Raw genomic sequence first — 12,826 nt, 5'->3', positions numbered from 1 at the left:
TTGTCAAACTTAATCAAAAATTTTTAGTGATGGAATTTTGAGCCCACAAAACGTCAACGTAAAGTGTAAAGAAATGTACGCCACACTTTTTGTCGAATGTTAGCTGGCAGTAAAAGTGTTAAAATCTTTTATAACAATTATATTATAAAACTATATAAAAGTAGTCCTAACATTATTACTAAAAACTAGTTCAATAATAAGTTTTATCAACCAGTAATTAATGATAACTGATGTTAAACGATAATAATATCATAGTAGTTTTCCAAAGCACCATAAACATTATTATTTAATGAAAGAAAATAATAGTTAGAATTGATAATGAGTGACTATATAAACAAGTTACATACACATATAATCTATAAGATATCGCAATTATCATTTAAATAATTTGCCATAATCCAACACTCACATACAAAACACTAAAGATAAATTATTTAAGGAAGTCTCTGAGGTATTAAATAAAATAAACAATAAACCAGAAATAGTATTGTTGTACTTGAATTGCAGATGCATGATAGCACAGGTTTTTATGTTTTTTATAGCACAGAAGACAAACGAGCTGGTGGAATGATGAAATCAAAAACCATGTAAAAATGAAGAAGAAAATGTGGGAAAAGTATTTAGGGAACAAAACCGAGGAAAATTACGATAGATACAAAGAAGAAAGAAAGTAAGAGACATGATAAAAATAGAAAAAGAAAAGACCTGGATACAATTCGGACAACAGATGGAATACAATAGTAAAGAAAACCAGAAACTTTTCTATCGAACAATGAAAAATATAAGAATAGACAAACCAACAAGAGATACAAGAATAAAAAACACAGATGGAACAATAATAACAGATGATAAAGAAATAATGGAACGATGGAAGCAACACTTTCAAGAACTACTAACTAGTAATGAAGTAAACAGAAGAAAACGAAGAAAATGAAGAAAGAACAGAACAACAGGTAGAAAACACAGAAGAAATAAACGACGATATAGAAACAGCAATAAAGAAACTTAAAAATGGGAAATCTCCTGGACATGATAGAATGACACCAGAAATGCTGAAGGATATGGGACTGGAAGGTAGGAAACTGCTTAGAGAAATATGCAATAAGGCATGGAAGAAAGAAGAAATACCGTCGGACTGGGAGATGGGAGTAACTGCCCATACATAAGAAAGGAGATACCAAAGAATTATAGAGGAATTACAGTACTAGGCACGGCACTGAAAGTATACGAAACAGTATTAGAACAAAAGCTGAAGAATATAATAGAAACGACACTAGAAGAAGCCCAGAGTGGTTTCCGGAAAGGGCGAGGGGCGCAAGATCACATATTCACAGTGAAGCAAATATGTAACAGAAAAAACACTACTGACTAAAACCAAAGCGTACATGGCCTTCATCGACCTAGAAAAAGCATTCGACAGAGCGAAAAGAGAAACAATATGGAATAGTCTAATTAGAAGAGGAGTAGATAGAAAACTATTAGAAGTCATCAAAAGTTTATATAGAAGCAACACGAATTATATAATGCATAAAAATATGAAATCGCAACAATTTAAAACATCTGAAGGCTTAAGACAAGGAGGAGTCATGAGCCCTACACTCTTTAACATCTTCTTGGACGAAATAATGAAAGAATGTACATATACCACAATTAAAAAAACTACATGTAGGTTACCGAAACCTAGAAAGAGTCGGAATATCAGAATGTGAATTTACTGATGATGTAATTGTTACGGCAGATAAAGAGGAAGATCTAAGAAATAATTTAAAAACATGGAATGAGGTATTAAATAGGCATGGGATGAAAATAAACACACGCAAAACAAAGATTATGGTAATAGCACAAGAACAACCCGTATTAAACATACAAATCAATGGAGAAACAATAGAACAGGTAAACCACTTCCAATACCTGGGAGTTACAGTGGAGAACAACGGAAAACAACACAAAGATATAGAAGAAAGGATTAACAAAACGTCTAAGATATTCCACGCAATTAACAACAAATTTTTAAATAAAAAAGAAATATCCAGAAAACCCAAAATAACTGTCTTCAACACGATATGCAGACCAGTACTTACATACGGGTGCGAGTCTTGGGTATTAACAAGAAGAATGAAGAGTAAGATTCAGGCACTGGAAATGAAATACCTAAGATGAGTAAAAGGAGTAACAAAAAGGGACAGAATAAGAAATATCGATATACGAGCTGAGCTCAAAACTAATCCACTCCTAGAACACATCGAAGAAAAACAACTGAGTTGGTGGGGCCACATGAAGAGAATGAGAAGAAACATACCAGTAAGAAAAGTATGGGAAGCAAGAATACAGAAAAAAAAAGAAACAGAGGAAGACCAACAGAAAACTGGGATACAACTATTGCGAAGATTATCCAAAAGAAAGGGAAAACCGTAGCAGAAGCAAGCAGACTGGCACAGGATAGAAAACAATGGTCAAAGTTTGTGTACACGTGAATAGACATTAGTCCCGACACTGAAAAGTAGAAGGGACTTAAAATACTATATTATATATAATATAGCACAGAAGTTATAAAAATAATATGACCACTCCGGTACGCTTCAAGTACAATATAAAATGCAAAATTTGCATTTCAATGGGCCGCTGGTCTCTCAACTCTCATTTAAAACATTAAAATAAATATAATCCAAGTATATGCACCCACTGCAGACAAGAAAGAGGTCTTCTATGAGCAAATTGGCAATGTCTTAAAGTTAACTAAAAGATATGATATACATATTACAATGGACGATTTAAACGCTAAAGTGGGCCAAGAAGTGGAGAATTGTGTGGGATGATATAGAGTCGAGGAGAGGAATGAATGTGGCGATAGGTTTGTTGAACTATTGAATAAATGGGGGAAAATTTAACATGACCTTGTGTTAGTTGTAAAAGTAATACTCAAACCACTTAGGAAAAAAGAAAACCTTGAATGGTAGTAGAAATTCTTGAACTTATGGAAGAAAGAAGGAAATATAAAGTAAAAGACCTGAATAAATTCAAAGACAGAGAAAAACATCAGAAAGTAAATTAGAGATTCAAAAGACAGGTGACTCTCTGACAGATGCAAGGATATAGAGAAGATCTGGATAAAAAGTGTGATAGTATAAGTCTAGATAAGCTTTAATTTGCACAAAAAAATCAAAGGAATGACATATTCTAAAAAAATCTCAAGAACGAATATCCTTAAAAATGATAAAGGGATAATATTACTAATGTGGAAGAGAGAAGAAAGAAAAGAACTGCCGTTAGAAAAAAGCACAGTGGGTACCAGACCACCAACATTACCAGAAGTCATCTATGCCATCAAAACAAAAAAAAGTAAAGCTACTAGGCCGGATGATGTGCCCATCAAATTATTAAAAATCATGGATGAAGATGTTAATGATGTAATGGTTAAACTCTTTAATCTAATATATCAAACTGCCACAATCACCAGACAATGACTGCAATCGACCTTTGTACAAAAAGTCGAGTGCAACAACCTGCTCAGATCACAGATGAGTATCTTTAATGAGTACTCTTTAACCCTTTCGTTCATGAATTAAATATCTTTAAGCTAAATATATGAAATTTGCAACATAGCGAGAATGATTTTTTTGCGAATTTGGTATAAGTTTTACATTTCCAGAATGCATAGTTTGGTCACTACAAGATGTTCTCATTCGAGGATATCGTGAACCAATGGAGTAAAAATATTAGATATTTTTTTAAATACTGACAAAGAACAAAAACTAAAGTATTTTATTCACTAAGTAATGTTTTTCCTTCTTTTTTAACATAAATGTAAAAATGTAACAGTGCATACAGAGAGTGGATCATTGGACAAACTCTTTCACGACATTGTATCAATCAACATGTATGCTTATTGTTATTGTATGATGTAACATATTGCATAAAATAATCATTAAACAAAAAAAAAGAATGTGTGTGTACTTTGTACGCACGTAAGAAGTTATTCTTCTATTATATAATTTTATCGAAGTAAATATACTTAACAGGTTATTTGTATTCTATTTAAATATTAAACTAACTTTCTTATCTACCACTTTCAAAAATTTTTTATTAAAACAACCAAAAAAAAAAAATTAATCGTCCAGGATTGGAACCCGGGATCTTTCGATCTCTGACCGAACGCTCAACAACTAGACCACCGAGTCTCCTGTAATTGACACGTAAGTTTCGGATATAATTACACAACACGGTGACAAATAGATTGAGGGGTATCGTGATAAAAATGTTATACCTACATATTTTATTATCTTACTACAGAAGAAGAGAAATTCAATGACACAAAAATTATAATAAATAATACATTTACTAAAAACACTAATATATTCTTTTAATGACTTATTTGCGCTGATACAGATACTATCTTGACAGATTAGAAACGAACTACATACTGTCTGTGTGCGCATGCGCGCAGATTTATGAAAAATTTTACTCTCAATCGCGCCTAAAGAAGAATAACTGCAAAAAATAAGTAATGTTTCGTATCTTACAAAACAATTTTTTCTTTAGTTATACAGAGATAAACATTACATTTGTCGCATGTCAATATGGATATTTCGCATAAAATACAGAAACCTATATTTCAAAAATTAAATATTTTGTTCAAAAGCTGTTAGATGGCAGCTCAAGTACTCATTGGACGGAATAGGATGTCCATAATCGGGGACAATGTGTTACCAGGGTAAAATCACATGGAATTACATACAAAAAATTATACAATAGGTTGTCCTAATTGAAGACACAGTGAATGAAAGGGCTAATGAGTACTTAAAACACTTTCGAAAATAATATACAGCAGAATTATTAAAAGTCTGAATATGAAATGAATAACACACCATTTGGCTTTAGAAATGGTATGAGCACAAGAGATGCTTTGTTCGACTTGAATGTGCTTGTCCAGAGATGCATGGGGCATGTAATATCTAACAACGGAGAAGTTTTGAATAACTTCCGTTGCTTGTGTTACATATTCTCTACTCTCCTTTACAACTTGGAAGCGTGGACACTAAAACAAGTGCAGTATTGTTACTTACTTGAAAATCTGTCGGAAAAGTTCAAGAAGTCTGAACTGAAGTAAGCAATTTCTGGCAAATTGGGCTCGATCTTCTCCTTAAAATACTCCATGGCCATCGTAGATAAGTCAAACATTTCATCGGTTACTTTGTAAGGCAAGTCCAGCTTGGGAGTGACTTTGATATAATGCAGAATATCGTTGACTTCGTCTAAAATTTCGCCAGGAAAGAAACAGCAATGTTTTCTTTCGATATGCTTTCCAAAGGTCATTTGCAGAAGTGTCAATCGCATATGTAGAGTTTCTATAATATCGCTTTCGCAGGCAAGAAAATGACTACGTCTGGCCGATTCTCTCCGAGGCATTTTTGCTTTGATCTCTTGAAATCGTTGAAGCATTTGATTTTGATAACGTAGAAAGTTTGAATTAAGAATCTGTCCGCATACGCGGTTTATAGTACGGGAAACCTGGAATAAAAATCATGATTTAGTGCAGAAAACAAAAATATGGTTCTTTTCATGAGCATTTTTCAGTGCGTCACAGTTTTTCGATTTGATTACATTTCGTCGGTGACATTTATAACATTTAATCTAGTTATCAATAGATGGCGCTAATAATATAATATTAAATAATATTATATTATTCTATATAAAAAAAAATTAATCTGTACAATTTATAAGACTATTGGGACCGTGCAAGTTCGGAAAAGCGACACCTATTTCTACGCTCTGAACTTTTATTCGCACTTTTAATTATATTGGCCAATCATATGGTCCTGGTTACTGGATAATTGTCAAGGCCATAGTCCAAAAAAATAATAAGAAGAAAAAATAAGATTTAGGTTGTGTTATTCAAACATAAACAATTGTATGTAGTAAATAAAATTAGTTATTAAAATGCAGTATTGCAAGCAAAATACAATTAATTAAATTTACCTTTATATAATAATAGCATATCATATCAGTATTGTGAAGCAATATATATTTTTTCTTCCTAAATGACAATAGGTATGAAATGTACGTCAATTTGACAATTTCAGTTGACAATATGAGTTATTTAAGAAAGTTGCAATATTTCTCCGGTATTCGCGCACGATCGTTTCGCGTATCCCTTCCAAGTACTTGCACACCGCGAATACAAATCAAAGAAAATACCATTTTATAAATGCAATAAACACAATTGATTTGTTTTTATACCAAATTGCAAATAAAATGTGACAACTGTCAGATTTAACTAAAATGTCATGTTAGAATAAATGTCATAAATGTGTATTTATCACGGACTAACCTTTTTTTCTATCATTTGTGACGCACTGAAAAATGCTCATGAAAAGAACCATACGTTTACAATGAAGTTTCTTCTTCCTATCATTTCCTAACGCAGGTACTAACACAAACCACATTACACATCATAGGCCACATTGCTTATACAGGGTGATTGATTAGTGAGGTAAAGCTCAATAAATCCGCTATTGTAATAGATAGCAATAAAAGTTAATAACAAAAATTGTAGCCAACTTTGAGCTTCACATTACAAAATTAGTTAGAATGTTACAGGTTGTTCGATAACACAGTGGCAGACCAAACTTATGTTTTTTTTTAATGGAACACCCTATATTTTATTTTATATTCGAAATCCTGTTAACTTCTCCATCACAAAAATATAAAGGTTTGTTATGTTATACAGGGTATTAACAAAGTTATAACCAACTTTGTATGAAAATCGTAACAAGTTCAACTCCCTGTATAAATAAAAATAAGCACAACAGCAATGGTTTATTAATGACATATTTTTTTATTTTTTTGTCAAAATTTTCAAGAATTATTGACATTGCTAATTTTCTTTATATCAAATACAGGGCGAGTCCAAACGCAAGTACATTATTTTCTCAGTATTTTAAATGGAACACCCTGTATTTTATATCATTATTGAAAAATAACATTACCGTACTTTAATTTTTATATAACATTCCCTATGTCCAAATTTATTAGTTTTCGAGATATTTTCATTTTTCAGAGCAAATTATTTTAGGTGTCTAAATTTATCTAAATGTTAAGTAAGCCATGACTGAATTGACAATTGACGATTACTGATTATTATCAATCCGGTAATCAATGTAACAATGTAGCAAATAAAGAAATAAAAATAATTTATTAGTAATACATTTTACAAAAAAAAAAACACAACCACAACATGCAACATTTTTGAAACAATTAAAAACTACTTTTTTATGTAAATGTAACAAATAAAGAAAGAAAATTAGTAATAAATTAAAAAAAAACACACACACAAACACAAAATACAACATTTTGTGAAGACAATGGGGAACTTGCATAAATTTTTAAATTCGAAAAAAATGTTATAAATCACAACAGAACATAATTTAAAACATGTATCAAAGATAAAAAAGTTTTGTTTGTCTTTCGTTTGGCCCCTAAAGACGATTAAAAATTCAAATTCAAACAGGTGGTCCAAAACGCATCGTGACGTCACTTGGTTTTACATTTACATTTTTCCAATAAAGTAAACAGAATTTTAAATTAGACGTTATAAACGTCAGTAGAAAATACATTTATGTGACGTTACAAGTGTTTTTGATCGTTTGACCTATTCATAGAAAATTTGTACTTTTACAAAATGGTTTTATTTTCAATAGTAGGTAAACATTCGTTCATTTCCTTCAAAAACAGTATAAAACTACAATTTTAACAAACTGGTATATATTATTACAATGACATACGATAAATGTCATTAGAATATAAATATTTTTGACTTATTCCACGACGATGAGCTTGCCAAATACCCAAGTAGGTGGAGGTCAATAAACTAAAGAAGGAGAAGAAGAATATACCTAAATATAAGGTTGTGTCTAGGTATACGCTAACGTGAGTGTCAGTGATTTCTTATTTTTTATTTGTTTAGTGTTTGTTTTTAAATTAACTACGGAGTGCGGACAATTATTTAGTTCTTTTAATGAGTTTAAGAACATTTTAAAACAGTACGCAAAAGATAAGAGACTATAAATTAATATATATATTTTTTTGTTATAAATGAAATAGTATTACCGTAAAAGATTAAAATAAAAGGAAGACCTAAAGCTTTCACAATAATAATTAACTTGTTTTGAAGCTATTATCCTTGTGGCATTTTTGTAATCAACTATTCTAAATGGGAACTAAGCCACAATTTAACTAAAAAATTGATTTTATTAACGTTTCGACTTCTAAACCGGATGTCGTTGTCAAAATACAAAATATTATTAAATTAAACAAAAATGTTGTTGCTTAGTAAAAAAATTTTTCCAATAATTTATTTAATCTGACTAATTTTTGTATTTTGACAATGACATCCGATTTGGACGTCTAAACGTTAATAAAATAATTTTTTTAGTTAAATTGTGGCTTATTTTGCATTTAGAATAGTTGATTATAATAATTCACTTACAGTAGAACCCCGTAAATCCGAACCCCGCGAATCCGAACTTTCGGCAAATCCGAACCAACGGAAAGTAAAAAAAATTTAAAAATTCAAAGACAAAAACTTAAAAACATGTTTATTATACAGAGTAAAGCCAGAAAATTGGACAATGTAGGATTACTAGGACTTTGACATTTAAGATTTCTTAAAAATAAATATTATACTTTAATATATAGGTTTATAAAGTGTTTATAAAGGTTAAACACAAACTTACTTTGGTTCTCTCGTAGTCAACTTGAGTCCAAAAATATTGTCCATACTTTTGCGAGAACGTTTGGCTACTCAAAATCACAATGAAAGCTTTGAACTACTAGTTAAGGCTAACTTTCGGATAATCCGAACTTTTTGGAATCCGAACAGGCTGTCCCCCCAATTAGTTCGGATTTGCGGGGTTCTACTGTATGTATAAAAATTATTTTAACAATATTTTGTACCTACATGTCATGTCAACTAAATACATATAATTATTTTGCTAACCTAAATATATATTTTTATATAGGTATACACATTGATTTATTACAATTAAGTTTGAAACATCTGAATAGTTCTGCTTCCCTTCCCTTAACAAATATGTTTCCATCAAACAAACACTAAACATATGAAAATAGCATGTACCAAAATATATAGTAACTGCGCAAGCTAAATAATGACGTCACTGGCTTGATGAAGTTTAATTCGCGTCTACCTAACTTTTTTATTTGCGTACACGTTAGCGTGTACCTAGACACAGCGAAATATAACCATAATAAAAACTAATGCAAAACTATGTGACGTCACGTGCCGTTTGAACTATTTTATACCGCTGAAGACTTTAAATATGTATTTCTAAGTTATTACGAGTTTTTGAAGCGTGAAATTTTGGAAATCTCATTTTTAAACAAAACTGAACATTATTATCTAATAAAAAAAATGTGCAAGTTCCCTATTAAACACTACTTTTGTATGTAAATGTAACAATGTAACAAATAAAGAACGAAAAATAATTTATCAGTAATACATTTTGCAAAAAAACATGTTTGAAAAAATTAGAAGCTACTTTTAATAAAATATTTTTAATATTTAATTACATAAGGTGTTCAAAATTACCTCCTAACACATTTATGCGCACCTAAAACCGATCATTGAATGAGCTACTTACTCTACGAAGCATTTGTAAATTAATACATCGAAATACACTTTGTATTCTATTTTTCATCTCATCCCTTGTTGTTGGAGGTATTTTATAAACTTAATTATTAACGTAACCCCAAAAAATCAGTCCAGTTTATTAAATTCTGGTGATTTGGGTGGCCACTCTACTGGTCCATTGAAAAATGAAAATATCTCGAAAACTAATAAATTTAGACAGGGAATGTTATCTAAAAATTAGAGTACGGTAATGGCACTTTTCAATAGTGATATAAACTACAGGGTGTTCCATTTAAAATAAACCATTGATGTTTTGCTTATTTTTATTTATACAGGGAGTTGAACTTGTTACGATTTTCATATAAAATTGGTTATAGCTTTGTAAATACCCTATATAACATAACAAACCTTTATATTTTGTGATGGAGAAGTTAACAGGATTATGAATTTAAAATAAAATATAGGGTGTTCCATTTAAAAAAACAAGTTTGGTCTGCCACTGTGTTATCGAACACCCTGTAACATTCTAACTAATTTTGTAATGTGAAGCTCAAAGGTGGCTAAAATTTTTGTTAACTTTTATTGCTATCTGTTACTATAGCGGATCTATTAAGCTTTACCCCACTAATCAATCACCCTGTAGACAGGGATCCCATGCCTATTTTCACCATTTACTACTAATAACAAGCTAATTTTTCGTGAGTAGCTTCATTTTGACGAAACACCCAACTTTTTTCCTTACAACAATTTCCGTATGTGGTAGATAACAAAGATAGCAGGGATAGTCCAGTCTTCTTCCGGTGTCAAATCCGCTACGGAGGTTGGCAATCATCATAGCTATTTTAATTTTTGAGGCAGTAGCTCTAAATAGTTGTTTTGAGCTGCATCCAAACCATTCTCTCAGGTTCTCCCATGAAATTCGTCTTCTTCCGATGCTTCTTCTGCTACCTGCCATTTATCATCTATCTGTAGTCCAGTCGGGTTAGACAAAGAAGAGGCCTAACCTTGCATGCCGAGCTGCCCCAAATTTTATTTTCAAATTTTAGGGAGGGTCAATAATAGTAGTGTAAATTTAAAATCTCAACTGAATTCCGCCGTTGCGTTAGCCGTCATTTTGATTTTAAACGGGAACCATTTTTGCTCAATATCTCCGCCATTTTCAACTTCTCGACAAAAAGTATGAAAACTAAAATTGTTGAAAATGTGATTTTCTATAATTTTTTTCATTACAATTTTTTTCGTACTGTCGATATTTTCAGAGTTATGGGGGAAAATAATAACTGTCATTATTAAGTTTGCTTCATTTTTGTAGTCATTTAAAAAAACCGTGTACTGGGGACTATAAACAAGTCTGAATGTGTAAGTACTGCAATGAAAAAGAAACGATTACATTTGATAGATTATTGTTTTCAAAGTAGAAACATACCTTAAAACATACTATATGATAAAATCATACTTACCAGTCTTAGCTGGCATATATTCTTAAATTTTAAGTAGCTAAATATCTTCTCTAAGACTTCTTGGGGTAAGTCAAGAATGTTAATAAATTTTGATTGCACTGGTAATGTAGGAGCCCTGCTATATTGCACAGTACTACTGCACCCCGCAGTAACAGTAGTTGTGGTACTGGTACTGTTTCTAGTGAATTTTGCAGGCCCTTCACTGGGAGACTGGCTTCCATCACCAGTCCCATTGTTCCCTATTGTCATTTGCCTTGTAGAAACCATTGTTCTAGACTTTTGATAACTTCAAATTTGTTATGCAATCTGAAACAATTAAAAGTTTATTAATATGTGTTCACAAAGGATAACATACAAAAAGTATCTACTTTGTAAAGGAAAAAATGTACTGTCAGTTATATTTCTTTTATATTGGTATTGATAAGTCAGTCAATGATGTCAATCAAGCCTATTAATTTTTAATATTACGCCAGTCAATGAGAGCAAGAATAGTAGCTTAAGAGCTAATGAACCCTCCGACTAACGGTCTTCCTGTAAGGCTAGAAATTTTTCTAGTAATAATTCATAGCACACCAAGGCTAAAAACCATGACCTGGCAGGCATCAGCCCTGCACGTGTATCTACCAGGTGAATCGAAAAGTGCATAGTTTAGGGGAAAATAAACTTTATCCTGTAAGGTTTAAATTTAAGTATGTGTTTGAGTAAGTCATTTAGAAGAAATGTGTACAATGACAGGCGATTCTGAACAGCATAAGACCTTGCCAAGCGAGGGGAAAGATTAGGGGTTTTTCCTAAAATTATTTTTTTGCATCGAACAAAATTTTTTTTAGGTTTTTTGAATCATTCCAAACAGAAAAGGTCTTTAGTGATTCTTCTCTGAGGTTAATAGTTTTTGTTATATAAGCGATTAAAAATTTTGAAAATTGCAAAATCGGCCATTTTTAACCCTAAATCGGACATTTACCTAAAAATTTCAATGTTGCCAAGGTAGGTAGATACTTTTTAAACACTGATTGATGAAATCCCGAAGAGTTTTTTGCAATACAATATCGGAAACACCTTTGTTTTTAATTGCTAATCAAGCGGGCGCGACACTGTAGTATAAGTGAGGATGTTTGAGTTGGCATAAATTCATTATCTCGAGAATGGGCAAATTTGAAGAGAAATCCTCAGACAGGTCAATTTTTATTTTTAAATTAGGACTTTTTGACATATAGGTATATAATACTAGTGACGTCATCCATCTGGGCGTGATGACGTAATCGATGATTTTTTTAAATGAGAGTAAGGGTTGTGTGATAGCTCATTTGAAAGTTTATTTAATTCTCTATTCAGTAATATAAACATTAACATAATTATTTGTAGTGTGTACAAAAAAATGTTTTCTTCTTTTTGTCAAATTTAATCAAAGTTAATTTATAAAAAAAAATTTTGTACACGCTGTATAAATAATTATGTTAATGTTTATATCACTGAATAGAGAATTAAATAACCTTTCAAATGAGCTATCACACAACCCCTACTCTCATTTACAAAAATCATCGATTACATATCACGCCCAGATGGATGACGTCACTAGTATTATATATATGCCAAAAAGTTCTAATTTAAAAATAAAAATCGACCTGTCTGAGGATTTCTTTTCAAATTTGCCCATTCTCGAGATAATGAATTTATGCCAACTCAAACGTCCCCATACTAGAGTGTCGCGCCCGCTTGA

General features: G+C 31.3%; 1 protein-coding gene across 1 annotated transcript in view; it reads right to left on the bottom strand.

Annotated features, from left to right (window-relative positions):
* The window catches only part of LOC126887400 (F-box only protein 28), a 70,417-nt gene that overhangs the window by 37,419 nt on the left and 20,172 nt on the right, over window positions 1-12,826 (bottom strand). Inside the window, exons 2-3 of the mRNA XM_050654907.1 lie at window positions 11,107-11,412; window positions 5,064-5,508 (exon numbers count right to left, since the gene is read on the bottom strand). Coding sequence (XP_050510864.1) covers window positions 5,064-5,508; window positions 11,107-11,373 — 712 coding nt within the window. The 5' untranslated portion in view covers window positions 11,374-11,412. The remainder of the gene's footprint in view (window positions 1-5,063; window positions 5,509-11,106; window positions 11,413-12,826) is intronic.

This window comes from Diabrotica virgifera, chromosome 6 (assembly GCF_917563875.1).
Source record: "Diabrotica virgifera virgifera chromosome 6, PGI_DIABVI_V3a".
NCBI lineage: Eukaryota > Metazoa > Arthropoda > Insecta > Coleoptera > Chrysomelidae > Diabrotica > Diabrotica virgifera.
The sequence above is the reverse complement of the archived record's forward strand: the minus strand, read 5'-3'. Positions and strand labels throughout refer to the sequence as shown.